Genomic DNA, 22,542 nt, shown 5'->3' on the forward strand with positions numbered 1-22,542 from the left:
AAAAAAAGGTTAAATGAGCTGCATTGGCCGGGAATCGAACCCGGGCCTCCCGCGTGGCAGGCGAGAATTCTACCACTGAACCACCAATGCTCCAGCTGAATGCCGCTCTGCCCGCAGCTGTGTTGCTGCTCTGGCTCACAGTGGCACTGGCACGGCTGTAACCTGACACCTCAGATGGTCCAGCATGGAATGCTGCTCCATTCTGCTGGCCAAATCCATGGGAGGAGGCCCATGGGGCACACATGCCTGACATTCTGCTCCAATGAAAGGCAACAGGGGAAAAGGCTTTAGAAATTCTTTTGGCTTCTGGGGGTCAGGTTCCAGGCCTCAGTCTGTTAGCCTTAAAGATTGGAGTAGTTTCTGCATCAACTTACTCTTTGGCTGACTCTGGAAAGGAGAACATCACTCCAGAGCTGACTGGTGACCTCTCAGTGGCGACAGAGGCCCAAGAGATCAGAAAAGTCTAGAGTTCTAGAAAACATTTAGAGTCAAACTCCAGACTCCAATCGGCATAAAAGTGGTTTCTTCATGTTAAGGATAAACAAGACGTTAATGTTAAAGGAGTCTGAAGGACAGCAGAATTCCCAAGGACCAAATAAACTACAGCTGGAGCTTCCTTAACCCTCCCACCCTGAGAATGACTGGCACTGGAAAGGCAGCCAGCTTCCGAGTCACTGGATGTCTACCGCCAAGACTCAAGTGAACCTTGCAGACTATACTCCTGCCATGCTCCAAAGCTTTCTACATTGACTATAGCTGAACCCAGAAAAAGAGTAAAGAAAGCATTAATGCTCTTTGAGGCAGAAAGGGTTAAGAGCTATGGGTTCTGGAGGCAGACTGCCAGGTTTCAAAGGTGCCAGACTGCCAGATCCTGGCGGTGGTACTTATCTTCCCTGTGCCCATCTGTAGAATGAAGATAAAAGCAGTTCCCACCTCACTGGGCTGTTACTGGAATTAGGAGTTAAGATATGGAAATCAGCCCTGGTTGGCTGAGTGAGGCCCCAGGTCAGGTTCTACAACCTCTGGGTCCCCGTGGCCCTCCCTGGGAGGTGAGGGGCAGGAGGCAGAGACCACTTACCACTGGCTGTTCCCTCCTGCTTTGCCAACGAGTCATCAGGGTTGGGTTCTGCCTGCTTCTGAACCACTGGCTTGGGCTCGTCGGGCTCGTCATCCTCGGGGGTGACCAGCTTCATCAGGCTCTGGTTGCACACATTGGCCACCTCCTTGATGCCTGAGTCCACTGATATAAGGAGCAGCCTGATCCAGGGGTATGTTAGTGGGCAGACAGGTAGGCTGAACTGAGTCCCTGTTCTCCCTGCCACGCTGGGGTCCCCGCAAGATGCTCCTATGTCTCCTCACAGGGGCCCTTCCTGGTGGACCTCTCATCAACAGGATTTCTTCCACCCAACGCGGGGCAGTGTGAGCTCAAAGACTTGGCACCTTGGGACCTGCGAGAGCCTCTCCAGATCTGTAAGTAACCAGGTGAGGTTTGGGGATGGTGGTGGCATTAGCGCCACGTCCCTAGTGCTGCCCTGGCTCTCCCTGTCCATGTTCAGCTCCACCTCTTGCTGCTTTGATGCCTGGGGAAATGTGGAGGTATGATGGATCCTAAGGGAGCCCCCATCCCCCACTCCAGGGTCCTGCAACTTTATGGCCCCCTTTGGGGCTGCTCTTGTTTCCTCTCTCCAGAGTGAAGGATACTCTTCTTGCGGTCATCATAGGCCAGGCAGGGCAAGACAGCGGTCAGGATCCCAGAAGAGTAGGGCAGCATCACCCGGCCGGCCAGCTGGATGAACTCCCGCATCCAGCACATGGCTGTCAGCTGGATCAGGTCGTCTGGAAGGGGAATTGGTGGGTTCCAGGGGGTCAGCATGAGCAGCCAGAGCACCCCTCCCACTGACCATGTCCACAAACGGGACTGGAGAACTGGAGGGCACCTGAGGGCTGACACAGCTTCAAGCCTCACCAGTACTCTCGCCCTTGCTTTTTCCTTCCAAAGGAACATACAGGTACCAGGGTGACATGGAATTACAATCCTGTGGCCGATTGTAAGAGTAGCCACAATTCTCTATCCCTCCTGTGTCTACTCCCCCGTAATGGGGCTCTGTGGCTTCTCTCATCAAGAGCTGGAGTTTACTTCCCCCGTCCTGGTATCTGGGCCAGCCCTGCTATTTTGTCCAAGAGAAGGTGGTAGAAATGATGGTGTGCCTAGTTCAAGCCTAGGCCTTAGAGGCCTTGCTCACATCTATCATGCCTCTCGGAATCCACTGATGCCACGTGAATGCACCTGGGCTAACCCACTGGATGATGAGACACCTGGAAAGACTGTTCCTGTTGCCACAGGTGAAAGCTGGCAACAGCCAGACATGAGTGACACCACTGACCATGAGTAACACCTCAGCCGACCCTCCAGTTGACTGTAAGCACACGACTGAGCCCAGCCGAGCCTGGCCGAGGGGAGCAGGGCCACCCAGCTGACCTGAAGACTCAGGACAATACCAAGGGACTGCTATGTGAGGTAACTGCATTTTGGGGTGGTTTGATACTCGGTAGAAGCAAAGAGATACACGACCCCAATCTCCAAGCATTTCAATTCACAGTGCTAATGCCAAGCTTGCCAGCAAGAAGGCCTCCAGATCTGACTCCCCTCTAGGGTCAGACCAAGTGAAAGGGCCTCCATGTTGAAAGAATCAAAATCTCTCCCACAAGGACCCACCGCTCCAGGACCCACTGTCACACTGATTCACACTCCCACGAGGACTCGCTCTGAGATGGGGAGACAGAAAGGTGCTTCTGAGGAGGTGGTGGTGGCCTTGGGGCCTTTACACACTCACCCGTGGTCTGGCAGTGGATCACCAGGATGTTGGCCATCTCAGCAAACTTAACACTGGAGGGGTTCTTTTTAATTTCCTTCAAGAATTCTCCAAGGACCACCTCACACCTACCAATGAGCAAAGGAGAAAGGAGACAGCTCATGCAGCCAGAGCCAGAGGAGCCTCCACCAGTGCCATTTCTGCTGTGCTCTGTGGGACACACTTGTCAGACGGACATTTTTCAGAGGCGAGGCTGGGGGTGGATGATCTCCTAGCTCCTCAAAGCAGGAAGCACACGAGCCAGGAAGAGGACGGTGAATTTCGTGTTCGCCGCCTGTCTTGTTGGGTGTGGGGTACGCGTACGCACCGAGGGGCCCCTGCAGCCGCCTGCCCTCCCCTCCTCCACTCACATTTTCCGAATCTCTTTGCCGTTGTCGCCCAGGATCTGGAAGAGTCCATCCAGGATCTCCGGCAAATAATCCAGCAGGTTAATGTCTGGCACGGACTCCAGAACCAGGATCTGCCCCAGGGGAGGAAACCATCATGGAAAGTCACCAGCCAGAGAACCTGCATCTCCTCGCCCATCCTCTGGACTGGCCAGCGAGAAGGGGCCCTGCTGAGGCACCTTTTCACGGCACTGCGGGTGTCCCATGGGGGAGTGGGTGCTAGCAGCTGTTGTTTCTGTTCAATGGGCAGGGGAACGGCAATTTAACCCCAGGGCAGTTCAGATGCCCGGGGGCGGGGCGGGGGGTGCGGGAGGGAGCCCATGGGAAAGGTGGGCAAGGCTAGAAGAGGTGTGACAGCTGGAGGAGCACAGCTGGCTTCAAAGGTAAATCTGGGTGTTTCTGGAGACAAGGAAGGAACCACATCCTCTTCAGAGGCAAACGTGATGGGCTTTGGGGGCAAAGCTGAATAAATGTGTTTTCGGATTATCTGCTGTCATTGGCTCCTAGAGGGGTAACAGTGAGGCATCCCCGCAGCCACAGGAAGTGCCCAGGTAAGCCAGAGAGCAGACCTCACTCAACTAGAGGCTCCTTAAGGCTGGAGAAGGAGTGTCGCGGGGCCGGACCTTACCCAGGAGATGATGAACTGCCGGGCGTACTGGTTGTTGGAATAAATCCTCTCCCGCAACAAGGGGATGAAGCCCACCAGGTCGAACTTGTTGCTCTCCGTCACGATGTCCTGTGGGTCAAAGGCATGAGAGCTGCCTGCTGGGGGCGGGGCTGCCTGACCTGGCTGAATCCCTGGCCCGGGCTGGCTCCAGGGGTCAGGCGGACACAGAGGAAGATGACGGAGCCTGAGTCCGGCAGGAGAGGCCCCCGGAGCATCCTGCCTCACACAGGCCGAAGGACCAGCAAAAAGGATGCACTGAAAGCAGGAATCAAGGTCGAGAGAACTAATCAAAAGGCAAAACCCTGCATCTCTGTGGTCTGGATTGAATGCCCTGGTGAGCTGAGCATAAACTGCCCCTGTCCCTGGGGGCAGGGTGGGGTCAGCACGATGGGACATTAGGGTGACAGAATGGTTCTGTATTTTGATCCTGCTGTTGACATAACTCTATACTCTCATCATAGAGCTGTATACTATTCCATTAACCGTATGTAAATGAAAAAAAATTTTTTTAATTACGAAGAGCATCCCAATGATAGAATTTATAAGCTGTACAGACAGATGGAGGAAACAGATGCTAAAAATAAGAGTGGGGACCAAGTACAAGTACCTTTAATAGGCGGTCTAGGAGCTCAGAGCCGCTCTTCACATTGGGGTCTGGGTCAGCAGCCAACTATGAGAGAGACAGAGGTGGAGAGAGGGTCACTGTCAATACAGAAGACAAGGAATCCACTGAAGTCCAACAGCAAAGGCCTTGGGGCAGCCTGAACATCACATGGGCACCTCTCTCAGTGCACAGATGCAAGACAGGCAGGGGAGGCAAGGGGTAAAGCGGAACTTGGCAATGCTGCCGAGATGTGGCAGACCCCCGTTCTGCTCAGGGACCGCCGGGACCTGCTGCCACCAGTCAGGTGGTTGCTTCCCGTTGGCCTTCCTCAGGGCTTTCCAGTCTTACAATGCTGCGTCCTCTCTCCACTCCTGGAGGAGGGGACAGATCAGCTGTGAGGCTAATCCTCTAGAAACGACTTCAGGGAGGGGAACTCCATGACGATGAGAGAGGTGCTGATGAGCTATCAGGGAACCCAAAGCCTTTCTAAGCTTTTTCTAGAGCTTATGGGCTATGCTCTCCTTGCAGGGGAAATACAGTCTGTACTATGGAATCACCACCTTCACCTTCTATAAGGGAGGTCAGTGCTCTCAAATGACTGTTTTTTCCCCTCCAATTCGTGGTGGACTGATGCTTTTGTAAAATGCACTAAAGATAAATTAATAGAGGTGTGGGGGAAAAACAAACATAAATATTTACAGGCCCATCTAAAAATATATCATTAGATTGAACAGACAACAAGCACCCCTGGCAGCATGTGCTTATGTGCTCCCCTTGCATCTGGGAAAAGGGAGGCCAGCGCTCAAGGTTCCGAAAGGTCAAGTCAGGTGTGTTGGGTGAGCTCAGCCCAGTCGAGTGAGGAGCGGTCACCTTGCTCAGCCCGTCAAAGAGCACGTTGAAGTGGGGCAGCACAGCGCCTCGGGCCACCTTGACGATGTTGTAGAGGGCCTCACACGCGTAGTAGCGCAGCCTGCTGTCAGCATCGTTGAAGCAGGTCAGCACCGGCTCAATCAACTCCTTCAGGTAGAGCCCCGAGTCCTGAGATGGGGCAGGAGCAGAAGCAGCTCAGAATGGGTCAGACCTCGGGAACCCAGCCCTCGGCTCCCTTGGAGACGCTCAGGCCCTCGAGTAAGGGCTGGGCTAAAAGACCCTTTGCCAGTCAGCTTGCTGGGATAGGGATCACACCCAGGACCCTGGGTGCAAGGCCGCAGAGCCAGCCTTGAGGTCTGAGATGTGGAGAGAATGGCAATAAAGAAATCACAAGTGTGCAACACCCTGCTGGGGCTCGGGGGTCAGGGTCAGGGCCCTGGCTGGTGTGTACGTCCCTCCAGGAGAAGGGCTCACCTTGCCCAACGCGATGGAGCAGGCGGCCAGGCCGATGAGGCCCCCTTTCCGGCTGTGCGGGTGCTGGGACAGGGCAAACTCCTGAGACAGCGTCTGGATCACATGCTTGATCTGCACGGTGTTGTTCTGGGCCACGAACTCCCGGACCAGCCTGGAGAGGGAGCAGAGAGGGGCTGCAGGACCAGCGGGATCAGGCTGCACCTGCTGCTGCCGGCTCTGGGGCCCAGGGCTGGGGTGAGGGAGGGAGATGACCTGTTTAGAAAGAGGAATTGGGAGTCAGGCATCCCGGGGCAGGGCTTTCCCAGTTCTGCTGCTGAGTGGGAGGCGTTGGCTGGGTCACGGTCCTTTCCCTTTTCTGGGTCTCTGTTTCCCTTTGTCTATGACGGAATGAAGAACCGTGAGCAATCTCACTTCTGGGAATCTGAGAGAATGCAAGTGAAGGCCCTGCTGGGGCCCCAAAACTGTAGAGATCCACCGTCTTCATTCAATACTTGCTCAGTGTTGCAAGCAGTTCATGCACCCAAGTGGTTCTCTGTGTCTGTGTCATTATTTCTGGGGATCCACAAACAAACAAGGATGTGTAGCAACATGACACAAGCAACACCACAGAAGCAAGAACGCCGCAGGTAAGTCTCCCTGGGCTGATGGGGAGGTGCCATCTGAGTCAGATCTTAGAGCCATTATAGTAGGCCTTTTCCGGGTAAAGAAAGGAAGGCAGGGAACCTCAGGCACAGGGAAGAGCCTGGCTAAAGGCGGGGGCCCCCAAAAAACATGGTGTACTTAGGGAAGGGTGAGGAGTCCAGTGTGTGGAAGGGGTGGCTGGGGACAGTTAAAGGAAAAGACGAGGGCTTCCCTGGCGGCGCAGCGGTCGAGAGTCCGCCTGCTGATGCAGGGGACGCGGGTTCGTGCCCCAGTCCGGGAAGATCCCACATGCCGCGGAGCGGCTGGGCCCGTGAGCCATGGCCGCTGAGCCTGTGCATCCGGGGCCTGTGCTTCACAATGGGAGAGGCCACAACAGTGAGAGGCCCGCGTAATGCAAAAAAAAAAAAAAGGAAAAGACGAGCCAGGGAAAGGTTTCCAGCAAAGGGGGGACATATTTATGTTGTCTGGGTTACTTACCTTTTATTACTAAGGTGGTTGCTTCCCGTTGGCCTTCCTCAGGGCTTTCCAGTCTTACAATGCTGCGTCCTCTCTCCACTCCTGGAGGAGGGGACAGATCAGCTGTGAGGCTAATCCTCTAGAAACGACTTCAGGGAGGGGAACTCCATGACGATGAGAGAGGTGCTGATGAGCTATCAGGGAACCCAAAGCCTTTCTAAGCTTTTTCTAGAGCTTATGGGCTATGCTCTCCTTGCAGGGGAAATACAGTCTGTACTATGGAATCACCACCTTCACCTTCTATAAGGGAGGTCAGTGCTCTCAAATGACTGTTTTTTCCCCTCCAATTCGTGGTGGACTGATGCTTTTGTAAAATGCACTAAAGATAAATTAATAGAGGTGTGGGGGAAAAACAAACATAAATATTTACAGGCCCATCTAAAAATATATCATTAGATTGAACAGACAACAAGCACCCCTGGCAGCATGTGCTTATGTGCTCCCCTTGCATCTGGGAAAAGGGAGGCCAGCGCTCAAGGTTCCGAAAGGTCAAGTCAGGTGTGTTGGGTGAGCTCAGCCCAGTCGAGTGAGGAGCGGTCACCTTGCTCAGCCCGTCAAAGAGCACGTTGAAGTGGGGCAGCACAGCGCCTCGGGCCACCTTGACGATGTTGTAGAGGGCCTCACACGCGTAGTAGCGCAGCCTGCTGTCAGCATCGTTGAAGCAGGTCAGCACCGGCTCAATCAACTCCTTCAGGTAGAGCCCCGAGTCCTGAGATGGGGCAGGAGCAGAAGCAGCTCAGAATGGGTCAGACCTCGGGAACCCAGCCCTCGGCTCCCTTGGAGACGCTCAGGCCCTCGAGTAAGGGCTGGGCTAAAAGACCCTTTGCCAGTCAGCTTGCTGGGATAGGGATCACACCCAGGACCCTGGGTGCAAGGCCGCAGAGCCAGCCTTGAGGTCTGAGATGTGGAGAGAATGGCAATAAAGAAATCACAAGTGTGCAACACCCTGCTGGGGCTCGGGGGTCAGGGTCAGGGCCCTGGCTGGTGTGTACGTCCCTCCAGGAGAAGGGCTCACCTTGCCCAACGCGATGGAGCAGGCGGCCAGGCCGATGAGGCCCCCTTTCCGGCTGTGCGGGTGCTGGGACAGGGCAAACTCCTGAGACAGCGTCTGGATCACATGCTTGATCTGCACGGTGTTGTTCTGGGCCACGAACTCCCGGACCAGCCTGGAGAGGGAGCAGAGAGGGGCTGCAGGACCAGCGGGATCAGGCTGCACCTGCTGCTGCCGGCTCTGGGGCCCAGGGCTGGGGTGAGGGAGGGAGATGACCTGTTTAGAAAGAGGAATTGGGAGTCAGGCATCCCGGGGCAGGGCTTTCCCAGTTCTGCTGCTGAGTGGGAGGCGTTGGCTGGGTCACGGTCCTTTCCCTTTTCTGGGTCTCTGTTTCCCTTTGTCTATGACGGAATGAAGAACCGTGAGCAATCTCACTTCTGGGAATCTGAGAGAATGCAAGTGAAGGCCCTGCTGGGGCCCCAAAACTGTAGAGATCCACCGTCTTCATTCAATACTTGCTCAGTGTTGCAAGCAGTTCATGCACCCAAGTGGTTCTCTGTGTCTGTGTCATTATTTCTGGGGATCCACAAACAAACAAGGATGTGTAGCAACATGACACAAGCAACACCACAGAAGCAAGAACGCCGCAGGTAAGTCTCCCTGGGCTGATGGGGAGGTGCCATCTGAGTCAGATCTTAGAGCCATTATAGTAGGCCTTTTCCGGGTAAAGAAAGGAAGGCAGGGAACCTCAGGCACAGGGAAGAGCCTGGCTAAAGGCGGGGGCCCCCAAAAAACATGGTGTACTTAGGGAAGGGTGAGGAGTCCAGTGTGTGGAAGGGGTGGCTGGGGACAGTTAAAGGAAAAGACGAGGGCTTCCCTGGCGGCGCAGCGGTCGAGAGTCCGCCTGCTGATGCAGGGGACGCGGGTTCGTGCCCCAGTCCGGGAAGATCCCACATGCCGCGGAGCGGCTGGGCCCGTGAGCCATGGCCGCTGAGCCTGTGCATCCGGGGCCTGTGCTTCACAATGGGAGAGGCCACAACAGTGAGAGGCCCGCGTAATGCAAAAAAAAAAAAAAGGAAAAGACGAGCCAGTGAAAGGTTTCCAGCAAAGGGGTGACATATTTATGTCTATGTTTTGACCAGAGAGGCTGCCTCTGGTGCAGGTGGCCTGGTTTGACAGAGGGAGACTGAAATATCTCCAAGGGAGAACACCGCAGCCATCAGGGTCAGGAAGGGCGGCCTGAAATACGGCCGAGGCAGTGGGAAGCAGCAGGGAGAGGGGAGAGGGCAGGAAGGGTAGAGACGCCTGCAAAGTGCCCACCTGGGGGGTGATGCTAGCAGGGAAGAGGGGGTCTGAGGGAGGCAGTGCCTGTGGTCACCCTGGGGGGATGCTCCCAAGGCAGGCCCCACCCGAATGGAGGCGAGCACAGGGAGGCCGAGCTCCATCAGGAACCAGGGTCTCCTTTCAGGGCCCAGTGGACGTGAAGACACTCTGCCCTTTGGAGGCTCACAGCGTCTCTACGGTGAGAAGCCTCATGTAGGCAAATTGTGGCATGAGGGGCCCAGACAACCACTGGGGAGCTGCGGCCTGGGGGTCAGGGACATCTTCCCAGGAGTGGGAACTGAGCTGGACCTCGGAGGAGGCAGGGACCCTGAGAGAAGGAAGCAGGTGTTCTGGGCAGGAGCAAATGTGTGGACAAAGGCAAGGAGAGAAAAATAGCCAAATCTGCCTGGAGTCCAGAGAACAGCAGGAAATCAACTAGGATGAGCTGACTCGGCAGCTCAGATTCAGGAGACGGGATCTCACATCGTGGGTAACAGGGAAGCTGCTCATGGGTTTTGAAGAGATGGTGAAAGGGTGTTTTAAGAAGCCATGAGATGGATGGGAAGGGGGAGACTGTCCCATCATCAGGTGGGAGGGACTAGGACACGTATAGCAGCTGAAGGTGTGATGAGGGAGGCCTAGAGATCACAGACTTTTCAAAGTAGCTGCCTGGACTCATTGCCTAATTGCTCTGTGCCCATCACAGCAGGTACACTGCTCGCCTATGGCATAAATGGGGGTCTCAGGCTGGCTCAAAGAATTTTAAGGACAGTCAAGTCCAAAAGGTATTAATTAGTTTGTGTGGTTCCAGCTCGGTGTCAGGAACCTGCTAGTAATTAGCGTTCTTTAACTAAATGTGCTGTCCTGTGAGGCTGTGACCACTCCTGTAAAAAGGCTGTTCAATGGGGATTACAGGGCTTGATAAAGATTCAATCCCGCAAGTCACAGGGGGCATCTATTCTGTGCCTGGGACTCTGGCCACAGGTGAATCAAACAGGCCTGACTCCTGAGCTGGTGGATGTGGGAGCAGAAACAGGGATTCCAGGAAGGGGCTGTGCAGATGGTCTGTGAGGGCCCTCTTGCTTTGATCTTTATAGGGTGTGATTCCACCAAGCCCACCCCAGGGGGCTGAGGGCTGTGGATGAACCAAGGGCCTCGGGAGGAAGCCAGTTCCATAAGTGCCCCCTCCCTAAGCAGTGTAAAAAGGCGCAGCAAGGATGGCTCTACATAAACCCGCTGTATTCTCAAACAGGACAAACCAGCCACACGAGGCCCAGTGACGTGTCAGAGCACGCTGACTATCACGACAGACACAGCCTCTTGAGAAAAGCCCTGCAGGTGTGCCAGAGAACAGCCAGAGCATTGGTGGTTCAGTGGTAGAATTCTCGCCTGCCACGCGGGAGGCCCGGGTTCGATTCCCGGCCAATGCAGTGCTGCTTTTTGGCCTCTTCCTGGCAAGCTCCCCCAGAGATCCTGCTGCAGGATCCAGCTCCTCAGTCACGCCCGGCCTGCAGCAGCCAAGGGTGCTGCGAATCTCTGAGCGCACTTCCCTGCTTCGTGAGCACGAACAGCAGCTGGCTTCTCCACAGAGGCACCACTGGCTGTGGGACCCTTCCCCCCCGTAAGGGGACTCCTGCTGCCCCCTCCCAGCCTTGGCCAGTCTCCAGGAGGAAGCTGTGCTGAAGCCCGTGAGCTGTAAAACAGCTCAACATACCACGTGAAAGTGGGACGGGAGGACCCACACTTCAGAGAGGAGGAAGTCCCCAGAGTCTCAGTGGGCTTTTTGCTACTGAGAAGGAAAGACTTGAGCTCTACTTCCTGTCCTGACGTCTGAAGGCAAATCAACTTCTCACGCACACACATAATGCACACACATACACACCCGCGCACGTGTCCACGCGCGCGCACACAGCCTCCTCCTGCCTTCTCTCCTGCTCTGGAGCCTAAGCCTCTGCCGTTGCAGCTGTGCTGATGTGGCCTTCCATTCTGTGAATCAGTGTACAGACAAGAGGACTGGGGTTAAAGGGAGGTGCTCACACAGCTGCTCACAGCTGGAGCACTGGTGGTTCAGCGGTAGAATTCTCGCCTGCCCCGCGGGAGGCCCGGGTTCGATTCCCAGCCAATGCAGCAGCAAACTTTTTTTTTTTATCATCCTAAGAGACTGGATTTGACATTTCGCACTGCCCACAGCATTGGTGATACAGTCTGAAAAACCTAGAATGACTTTTCTCTAGCTTGAGTTTTCCATGCCTGTTTCCTAAATTCCACAGAGACCTAGATCTTGTGTCCCCTTGTTCTTGAGGAGTCCAGGATGTGGGGATCACCAAAGCCGCTGCAAGCAGCTGTGCCTCCCCTCCTGCCCAGACAGGCTGCCCGGGGACTCTGACTGCGATGCCCCTGGGGAAGCCAGGCCATGTGTGTTTCTGCTCCGTCGGTGTTAGAGCAGCCCTGAGAGTGGGAGTAATTACATTCATGAGGCTCCAGCAGGGCAGCAAAGACGCAGCCCTGCCAGCAGCACAGCCCGTCCTGGAACCACCTCCTCGCCTGTCTCCTTGTTTCAGGTCACAAACGGTCCCTGAGCCACCGGAAAGGGCCCTCCTCCCCACCTGAGAGACAGCAAAGGGGATGCATTCCCTGCCCCTGAGGGGCTCTCTGCCAGAATCCCGTGGAGGGGAAACAGAGAGGCCTCAAGGACTTTTCATACAAAACAGAGAAAAAAAATCTGGTGAGGACAGTGCAAGGTGAGGAGGGGGCAGGCGAGAAAGAGCACAAGCGGCAGCTTTCGTGGGGAGGGAGTTAGGTGTGGCTTCATGAGGGTCAGCTTTTGAAAGGGGTTCTGACAGATCAGTAGGTGTTCACTCAGGGTGAGGAAGCCCAGACAGAGGGAACAGCATGAACAAAGGCTCAGAGGAAGGAGAGAGGCACTTGGATTGGCAGCACAAAGGACACAGGTGGAGGAGACGTGGGTGACAGGGCCAGAGAGGCTGAGCCCACTCACGTGCTTGGCAAAGGAAGTGGCCTTTGCTTCTGGTGGCCGTGAGCAGCCACGGAAGGTACGAGTGATCTGCAGCGGTGGGTGGTAGGGATTTGAACAGCGTTTAGGGAACTCTGAAGACTGCAAAGGCTGACAGAGACCAAACGGTGGGAGAGCGTGAGGAATGGGGCACTAACGTCGGGTGACAGCGGGCAAGTGTAACAGGGTCTCCTGAAGGGGGAGGAGATGGGCAAGGGGAGTATCTGTGTTCAGCACCCCCCGACATTCCCGTTCGCTCTACACCAGCTGCAAGGCCCCCCCACCCCGAATCTTACCAGGACGCAACTCAGGGCACCCCAGGCCACTACAAATACAATGGCCCATTCAGTTCCCGAGGGCCTGGAACCCCAAGTCTCTATCTGCTCTTGGAGGAAGAATATTATCAGTGTCCAGGAGAGCGAGACAATGACAAACAGTGGTTCCCTGTGGAGGGAAACCCTGAGAACATGTTCTCACCAAAACCACCAGTTCTTAGAGCACTGGGCCTGGCCCTGTGGGTCACCCCTGGGGCCACAGCAGGAAGACTTGTCCCACGACCCGAGCCCACGCTCTCTACCTGACAGTCAGGGGATCAAGACAGGGCCGCGGACCTCTGCAGTCTCACTGCTCAGCTGCCCAGCACCACTTTCCTCTCCAGTCAGGGCTTCTTACTGGGCCCTGCTATGCTACTCCTTGGACACTTCCTGTCCATTCCACTCCACGGGGAAGCTCCCGCTCCCGTCCACAGCCTAGCCAGCCTTAAGTCCAGTTCACATCCAACCCCCTGCTTTCCCCGACCATCCCAGGAAGGACCACTCCTCCTCTGCACGCTGAAGGACTCGGCGACCCTGCAGTCTGTGCCCAGCACTGCACCATCGCATGTCACGGGTTCTTTCTCACGTGTTTCATGTTTCTAGCCCCACAGCTGCACGCCAGAGTCCCTGAGGACAGACTGGTGCCACGATTCTCTGCCTCTTGAGCGCCAGCCCTCTCCCCGCGTCTAGAGCTCCCCACACAGTAAGTGAGGAATCAGTAAGCATCTGCCCAGGGACCCATCTTGCCGGTGGGCGGGGCCGCAGGGCAAGCTGTAGGGAAACACGGGCAAAGCCCCACGCTGCTGTACTGGTGACAAGGGGTCGCCTGCTCATCAACACCTAACCTGTTGGGTAAATCAGAACTGTACTCGGACGGGCCTAACCCCTAGTTTACAATTCAAGTTAGGAGGGGCAAAGGGCACCACTACCAGGATCTCAAAACGCACACTGAGAAGGACCAGGTCCCCAGGGCCGTGGCTGGGGACAGATGCCGATGCCAGGATGTGACCTGACATGCGTTTGCCTAGGGGTGAACCACCCCCTTGGGGGTGCCCCAAATAGCCACCGTCAGCAGGACCTGGTCTCTCCACAGGGCACAGGCAGAGAGAAAAAGCAACTACAACGGGAAGCAGAGGAAGTGAAGTTTGAAATCCGGGCGCCCCCAGTTCCAGGCTAGTGTCTCTTCAGAAGAACACCCCGTCTCCTCTTTCATCTCCACGTTGTGAGCCACAGCTGGGGGATCTCAACTAGTTCTGAAGTTAATATTCGGCGCAGATCTCAAGTCCCAGGGACCTCTGCTGACATTAGGGTCACATGCATTGCTGTTCTATGTCCCAGAGAAGAGATCTGCTTCTGCTTCATTTCTCTAAAAACTCTGGCTGACGAAGTATCCTCTAGAGACTGCTCAGAGCCTCCATTCTCAACTAGTCAGAGGTGTCGCAGGATGGCAGCAACATCCCTTCCCCAGGAGGCACAACGCCCAATGCTGGCCAACTCCAAGCTCTCTACACTGCTCTCAGCTTCACAAAGTGCCACACCGACTACCCTGTCCCTGATTGAGAAGGAGCCACAGACAGGCCAGAATGTGTCTTTCACCCAAGGAGAACCCGGGGCCTCATCTCAGCAACAAAACCACAGCCCCGCACTGGGCCCCTCGGCCTCTGTTACGCAGCTCGGGGACAACCACAGGCTGCATGAGGACCGGGGAGCTGACCACTTCCCAGGAACACACTCTAAGTATTTCAGGGGTTGGTTAGTCCTCACAGCAACCGCCTTCTGTAGTTATTATCATCTCATCATTTAGATTTGAAACAGAGCCTCAGGGAAACCAAGTCCCTTTCTTGAGGTCACAGAGGATCTGAACCTTGGCACCTACAAAGCCCAGGCCCCCTCAACTGTACACCATTTCCTCCCGCCCATCTTCTTAAAGCACGTCAGCTGCAAAGTGCACACACCCAATTACAGAGGGTACTTCCCTCGTGCAGAACTCAGTCCCCAACTGAAGTGCAGCCTTCTCCATGCATTTTCGCCACTGTCTAGTGTTAGACATCTCTGAAGCATTCCTCCACCGCACACGGGTGTACATACAGATGAGGTACATACTTGAGATGTTGAAATGAAGGTCTAGGGCTGGTTTTCTACCATTAAGGCAGGAAAGAAGTAACCATTTGCTGAGCACTTACTACATGCTAGGTAATGTGGTGGATGCTTTACACGTGTTATCTCATTTAAAGCTTAAAATAAGCCACAGAGCTAGGTACTATAATACCCATTTTACAGATGGGGGAAACAGGCTCAGAGATGTTAATGAAACACACAACATCACACAACTTACGGATGGTAGGTGCAGAAACCAAACCTAGATTTTTCTGACACCAGGTCTGAAATCTACCATGTTACATTATCCTCTCTTAAAACAGCAAAGCTCCCACCTGTTGGATGCCTACTGGGTGCCAGGCACTTTACATGCATTATTTCATTTAACCCTATCTCATTTCATTTGTTGATGTCCAAATGGCCCGGCCAGGAGGTGGCATAGGTTTCAGCCATTGCACACACATTCCTATGTCTTCAGAGGAGCCAGTCTTGGCTGTGGCTTTGTACTATTTTTAGAGAATTAAATAAAATAATGCACACAATGTGTTTTGTACTGCATATGCTCATGTAACAGTATTAGTGCAAAATCAGAATCAAACCATGATGTTATACACACCTAACAAGATCATATTCATTCATTAACTGCTGACTGAGAACCTGCTTTGCTCCTGGCTCCAAGAAGGACAGAAAGATAATCCAGAGTTGTGTTTATTCCTATGCTGTAAAAATTTCAGCCTGGACTTCGGGCTGCCATTTTTTTCCTGACAAGTCCAATGAACCATCCCAGTTCTCTTTGTAACATGCTGTAATCAGGCAACATATTCAGGCAGCAATTTCCCAAAGAGAATCTGGCAGGTAAACGTCTCCTCCATCTGCTTTGCTGAGTATTTAAGTAATCTGGTTTCCACTTGCTCACTACTCTCCAATAACTGAACAGGAAAAGCGGAACATCTGCCTCTGAGGAAAGGCCCAAAGAGCTTCTGAAAAGACCCAAGAGTTAGTTAAGTAGCAAAATATACTTAGCATCCACTGGGTATAGTCAGTGGAAAAACTGTAAAGGAGACAGAAGGAGGCATGTTTGGATCTCAGGTGACAACAGACCACTGAATAAGCGCTTCCCTCAACTGTAACACAATCTACAGGCACTCTTATTTTTTAAAATTGAGATATTATTCACATGTCATAAATTCACTCTTTAAACATGTACAATTAATTCAGTGAGTTTTAGTATATTCACAAAGCTGTGCAAGTGTCACCACAATCAATTTTAGACTTTTTTTAATCATCCCCAGAAGAAAACCTGTACTCATTAGTAGTCACTCCCCATTTCCCCCCAACCCCCCTCCCCCAAGTCCTAGGCAACCACTGATCTACACTGTCTCTGTGGATTTGCCTATGAATCCACACAAATGAAATGATACAATACATGGCCTTTTGTGACTGGCTTCTTTCACTTAGCATAATGTTTTCAAAGTACAATTTTTTCTTGATGAGTTAACTGAGGCACAGAGAGGTTAAACCCAAGGTCACAAACTCAGATGCTTACAGAAGACAAGAAGGAGACACAAGTGAGAAGGCCAAGGGAGGTAAGACAGGCTGTAGTGACCTTGCCAACACAGGAAGCAAACTGGGGAGCCCATGTCCTGGTTGGGGGAAAAGGGTGGGCCCCTGGGTCCCCTACTACTACATAGGAATGTGGGCTGCACAGAGCCACATCTTCCCATTCTTTAATAGAAGCCAGAAACCTGAACTTCACTATGAAATTTCTTGATTTAAAATACCCTGCAATCCAGGCCAAACCAAACAGGTCGGCCGGCAGGACACGGCCCCTGGCTGCCAGTCTGTGACACCTGGATGAAGCAATCTGCTGGGTGGAATTCTGACCCACACTCCAAAATCTGCCTGAAGTCACTTGGTAATAAACAGTGTCTCCCTACAGAGGTGGCAGGCTCCAAAAGGCCAGGTCAAACTCAGCAGTTCAACCCTGATGTGATCACAGAGCCCCAGGGATCCCGGCTCCCCACGCCACCCTCCCCACCCTGCCTTCCCCAGCAGGCAGGGACTCATCCCAGGAGCTCTGATCCTGGAGCCCCTCCTTGGACTTCGGTGTTCTCAGGGCTCAGGGCCTGGGCACCTCCATTTGCTGGCTTTAGGAACTCAAAGTTCAGGAACACCAGAGACTTGCCAGTGAGCCCATCCCTGGTTACCACGAAGGGCATCATCTCTCCCAGCCTGCAGTGAGGGCCCTGTCACCGCAGTGAGGGAGCACCCACCACACTTATCAGAGCGCCTGCTGGCGTTTCTCCCCCATGCTAGACTCTCCCGGAGAGCAGGGCCTGGGGTCTCACCATCCCTGTCCTCGGGACTCATCAGGGACTATAACCCCTGACACCCAGGGCCCGCAAAACGAGCCACAGCCATTCTAAAATCTTAGCCTCAGGGCCTTATCCTTGAGAAAGCTGTGTGGGCGTGTTGGAGCCAGGCTGCGGGGTAAAGGCTCTCCAGGACTGTGCACAACAGGCTCACACATTTAGCCATCAGATCCTCATCACCTAACACAGGCCGGTCTTGAGAGTCTAGAGTCTGGGGTCCTTCAGTCGAGCCAAGCATCCGTCTCTGCGTTTTTAGTGTCTGAGAGGCCTGTCATCAAGATAAAACACCCTCCTCTTATTAGGAATTTTAATCCCTCACTCCAGCACCCCATGCATTACTGGTTCTGCCACTTGAGCAGACAGATGGTTTCCAGAAAACAGAAAGTGGCAGTTAAAACTACCATGGGGGTGTTCAAGTATGACATTTTATTAAGTATGTGTCTCCCTTTTGGAAGGGAAAACCATTCATTGTAATGGGGAAGCCTTTTGAGACAGAAGAACCTGAGTTTTTAGATCCAGGTTCTAGCTGCGAAAACTTGGGATGATTCCTTACCCTCAAGGAGCCTCTGCTTCCTCATCTGTGAAATGGGGTAACACTACCTAGCTCATAGGGCAGCTGCGCAAAATAAATGAGATGAGGGATGTACAAGGGCGAAATCCTCCTCCCCCCAAATAAGGCAGACAGTGTTTTACATGTGATCACTTTTTAAAATGACCAACGTTATGGACTGAATTGTCCCCCCACCCCCACCCCCCAGTTCATACAACCCTAGTGACAGTATTTGGAGATAGGGCCTATAAGGGAAGTAATTAAGGTTAAATGAGGTCATAAAGGTGTGGCCCTGATCCAATAGGATCAGCGTCTTTATAAACAGAGACATTAGAAAGCTCCCAGGTGAAGCACAAATAAGTCCCTCTGTCCCTGAGCAAGTTGTGAAACACATACTCTGAGGAACATATCAAACAGGACACTGGTCAGGGGACTAAGATCCAGCAAGCCACAGGTGCAGCCAAAAAAAAAAAAAGGGGTGCTTGATGAGAGAAGCAGCTAGGGGGTTCTGGACATACTGGATGTCAGAGCTGAAGGGGAGGGTCGTTTTAGTAAAATCCAAACCCTTTAGCCGAGGAGGAAACTAAAACCCAAAGCAGTTAAGGCAGTGGTTCTCAACAGGGGTGACTGTCCGTTCCCCAGGGGACATTAGGCAGTGTCTGGAGACATTTTTGGTTATACAAGTGACAGATAGCTACTGGTGTCTAGTGGGTAAAGATCAGGGATGCCGCTAAAAACCCTATAATGCACAGGACAGCCCACTACAACCAAGAATTATCTGTCCAAAAATATCAGTAGTGCTGAGGTTAAGAAACCCTGAGTTAAGGAATTTGCTGGAGGTCAAAGAATGAGTGTCACACAACAGACTAGATTAGAGCTGTACAAAGCATTCTGCAGTGATGGAAATGTTCTAAAATCTGCACTGTCCATTATGGCAGCTGACAGCCACATGTGGCTATTGAACATGTCAGATATGGGCAGTGTGACTGAGGAACTAGATAAAATTTTTATTTTATCTTCAATAATTTAAATGTAAATAGCCACCCATGGCCAGTGGCTACCCTATTAAACAGGGCAAAACTACAATCCATAGTTCCTGACGCCCAGACTGGCATTCTGTCAGTTTCACAGCCTGCCTCTTTCTACTCTTTTGAAATTACCCACACACCAGACTTTATCACAACGATTTGGCTGGAAAAAAAATACAAATGTAAAATAACAGCAGAAAAACCTTAATGTTTGCAGTTAAATACCTTGTTTTGTAATTAAAAAAAAAAACAACAAAATGTCAGATCATGGTTACAAATACAGTGGAAGCCCGTTATCCAGTTTCAGTTACCAATGGTCAACAGCAGGTCAGAAAATATTAAATGGAAAATTCCAGAAATAAACAATTTCTAAGTTTTAAACTGTATGCAGTTCAGAGTGGTGAGATGAAATCTTGTGCTATCCCACCAGGACATTAGTCATCCCTTCCTCCAGCATATCTATGCTGTATATGATACTCACACACTTAGTAGCTTCTGGGTTATTAGATCGACTGTCGGTATCGCAATGCTTATGTTCAAATAGCCCTTATTTTACTTAATAATGGCCGTAAAGTGCAATGCTGGTGATGCCGGTCATTAGGATATTCTCTTACTGTGCTTAAACTTTACCATACATACGTATGTATGGGAAAAACATAGTATATATAGAGCTTGGTATCATCCAAGGTTTCAGGCATCCACTGGGTGTCTGGGGACATATCCCCCACAAATAAGAGGGTACTGCTGTACGTGTAGTAAGAGTGCAGAAACAAGAATAATTCCTTCTTTCACTTTCAGGGAAGCATGATATGACAGAGATAAACAGCCCTCTGAGCCTTGAGGTTTTGGCTTATTTCTCCACTTGGTCAACTTACTGTCCCTTTCACTTCTCAGAAGCTGGGTAAGAAATGAGGCAGGTCAACATCGTTAGCAAATTCTCATGCTTCCTACCTCCCTCCCATCAGAGGTCACTCTCTGATTTGCTTGTTTGCATGGAGACCACACTGAAGACGCACCATGTGCCAGGCACTGTGCAAAGCACCACGCATACATTTCGTTGCTTCCTTCTCACGGCAGCCCCTTCGGGGTACCAGGAGGTTAAATAATTTGGCCCACGTCACACAGTCAGAAGCAAAGCTGGGACTGCCAATCTCCTGCTCTTAAGCACGGCCCTAAGGGCCTGAAACCTGGAGTAGCAACACTGGCTGCAAAGGCGTGAGGAGCTGCCCGGAGGAGCGGGACCCCTGCAGCATCAGGACGGAGTCCCGGCTCCGCTCTCCACGACCAACCCGGGTGCCCGCGGCTCTTACTTCTCGATCTCCAGTGCTGCCACCTTCCGCTTTTCGTAGAGCTTGTCATTGAGGGCGCGCACGATGTTGGGCGTGAGCGGCGCGAAATCCTTCTCTGGGTTCATGGTGGCAGCTCGGGGCGATCCCCGGAGCCCCGCGACTCCTCAGCCCGCGGCAGCCCGGGCCGCGCCGGGGCTAGGAGAGTCTGCGGCTCCGCACTGCCTCCGGCGCCGGCTCATGGACCACGCCTCCCCGGGCCGCCTGTCTCGCTCCGCCGCCGCGCGCCGCCTCGGACCCCGGGCCTGGACCCCGTCTCCGTACACCTGCCCCTGGCCGCCAAACAGCTCATGAGACCCGCTCCAGGCCAGCACCTGCCGGGCTCAAGGGGCAGCGTCCATGTTACTCAGATCAGGTGACTCTGCACCGACTTCCGCCTTCCGCCGCTAGGACCCGCCCCTTTCCAGCCACGCCCCCGCACGCATCCGCAGGTGGATTAGCCACCCCCCCCACAAGGCTCCACCTTCTCCCGTCACACTCCTGCTTGTAGACCCCCACGGTAAGGGTTTGGTTTGAGGCCCGCTTAGTAGGGCATGAATACCATGCACTCCACTGCCTGCACGTGGTAGGCTTGGAATATGGTGGGCTTCTTTTTGTACACGTTCTTGAGAACGAAGGGGCTCTTGGAGCCTGACTCGGTTAGCATAATTTATTCTATATCTACTGAATCCACTACTTCATCCACTGCTTAGTCACCAGCCAGTTTCTCATATGCCAATGATTCCCAGATTAGAGTAACACCATCGTGATTTTCGCCATATCCTAGCCATTTGTACTATTATTTAAAAAAATATTTTCTCTAATCAACGAACTTTAAAATATTTTAAATTCCTACTTTAGCCTTGTTTATGCCCTATAATCATGGGTTTGAATAGTGATATATATATTTCTAAAACACATCAATAAATTGCAATTAAAAACAGAATAATCTGTTTATTGTGACCCCAAAAGTGGGTTCACCTCTTGGTGGGTATTGAGCCAAAAGTCACAACCAAGCCAAAGTTAGGGAGAAGGAAGCATTTATTATTTCTTGCAGCAAGTAAGGAGAACACCAGTGATCTCTGCCAAAGCAGTGTCTCCCCCAACAGCAAATTTGGGGAAGTTTTAAGCTAAAGGTACATGGGTATTCATGAAGGGGCTTGAGCAGTGGAGAATTCAGCATAGAATTCGGGCCACAGTCGACAGAGTCCAAGTTTAGTTGATTGAAGTCACGAGGGTCAACGTCATCATTCCATCCTCCTCCTAGGTGGGGGCCTTAGTTCTTGCAGTACTCAAAGACGGTATCAGATTGTTATGTACATCCCTTGAGGAGGAACTAGGACTCTGTTTTATAGTTGAACTGTTTTTCTTGACTGCTTTTCCTTTGTTCTTACATTTCCTTACTTCCCTTAATATCAATGATTACTGAGACCTGTTCCAGGGCAGGCATTGTGGCCAGATTTAGGTCACAAAACAGCTTAGGCCACTTCTCTTATGTCAAGAAAGCCTTGCCTGGTACTCTTTCTCCAGGGCCCCCCCTACTCTACCTGCTTATACTACCACCTAAAATCTCAGGTACCAACAGTGGTTGTCACCCCACCATTTGGGACTCAGGATGTGTTATCATGCTCTGATACCTTGGAGGGCTGGGTTACAGACAGCAGAAGCCCCAAATGTGTTGCTTGCAGGCCTCGAGATGGATCCACTAGAAAGCAGCCCCTCCAAGTGCTTTGAAGTGTCACACTAAATCCTGGAACAGAAATTGAAGCTATGTGCTAAAAATTTTAAAAGCACTTTATTGATTCAGTGTGGCTAAAGATACAGTAACAGGGAGATGCATCAGAGTTCCTTATCATAAGCTTCCGCAGTGGACAGGAACTTAGGACAAGGCTATATCACAGTGGAACCCAATGAGGATTAATATTGTTAAAAAACAAAATTCAGCTGAGTAAATTTGAGGATTATAATTGGATTTATTCAACAATTTATGACTGGCAGCATTCCATCTAGCAGACAGGAGCTTCAAAGAGCTTCAAAGACTTTTATAGGCAGAAGGGGCAGGGGGCTGGGAAGGAAGTGGATGGGTTCAGGTATATCACCATCCTTTGGAGAAGGGGGGTGTTTATCATGCAGATTACCTCACCAGGGCTGATCAGGTAATTTCAGATAAACTAGTTAAAAGTCACATTCCTGGGAGAAGCTGAAGCTACAATTAGGTTAGATATTAAGTCCTGATTTGCTGATGTGGGTTTAGCACAAGTGAGTGACTCAGTTTGGGCTTGTTCTTTTTTTTTTTTTAACAATGTGACCATAACACTGGTGGTACTTTTTTCTGAGTGAAAAGCAGTCACTTAAAGCTTATAACAGTTTTGAAAATGGAGTGTTATTCTCAATCCACAGATCAGAATCTATGGGACACAAGTGAGGGGCTATAGGTGGGTAGAATTCTGAGATGGCCCCTAAGAGTCCCTCCCTTTGGGGTATATGCTTTGTGCAA

The 22,542-nt window shown here is 52.3% G+C and overlaps 1 protein-coding gene and 3 non-coding genes across 4 annotated transcripts in view; 2 read left to right on the top strand and 2 right to left on the bottom strand.

The window, feature by feature from the left end:
- Positions 1 to 20,134, bottom strand: part of VAC14 (VAC14 component of PIKFYVE complex) — a 101,728-nt gene extending 81,594 nt beyond the window's left edge. Inside the window, exons 1-9 of the mRNA XM_007462963.1 lie at positions 20,031 to 20,134; positions 8,048 to 8,198; positions 7,574 to 7,741; positions 4,534 to 4,596; positions 3,888 to 3,995; positions 3,224 to 3,333; positions 2,835 to 2,941; positions 1,702 to 1,836; positions 1,079 to 1,231 (exon numbers count right to left, since the gene is read on the bottom strand). Of these exons, the coding sequence (XP_007463025.1) occupies positions 1,079 to 1,231; positions 1,702 to 1,836; positions 2,835 to 2,941; positions 3,224 to 3,333; positions 3,888 to 3,995; positions 4,534 to 4,596; positions 7,574 to 7,741; positions 8,048 to 8,198; positions 20,031 to 20,134 (1,099 nt within the window). The remainder of the gene's footprint in view (positions 1 to 1,078; positions 1,232 to 1,701; positions 1,837 to 2,834; positions 2,942 to 3,223; positions 3,334 to 3,887; positions 3,996 to 4,533; positions 4,597 to 7,573; positions 7,742 to 8,047; positions 8,199 to 20,030) is intronic.
- TRNAG-GCC (transfer RNA glycine (anticodon GCC)) lies at positions 20 to 90 on the bottom strand. The gene has a single exon. It is a non-coding gene; the product is annotated as a tRNA-Gly (tRNA).
- On the top strand, positions 10,706 to 10,776 carry TRNAG-GCC (transfer RNA glycine (anticodon GCC)). Its single transcript has one exon. It is a non-coding gene; the product is annotated as a tRNA-Gly (tRNA).
- On the top strand, positions 11,403 to 11,473 carry TRNAG-GCC (transfer RNA glycine (anticodon GCC)). Its single transcript has one exon. It is a non-coding gene; the product is annotated as a tRNA-Gly (tRNA).
- Positions 20,135 to 22,542: the final 2,408 nt, after the last annotated feature.

Source organism: Lipotes vexillifer, unplaced genomic scaffold (assembly GCF_000442215.2).
Source record: "Lipotes vexillifer unplaced genomic scaffold, Lipotes_vexillifer_v1.1 scaffold70, whole genome shotgun sequence".
Classification (NCBI taxonomy): Eukaryota; Metazoa; Chordata; class Mammalia; order Artiodactyla; family Lipotidae; genus Lipotes; species Lipotes vexillifer.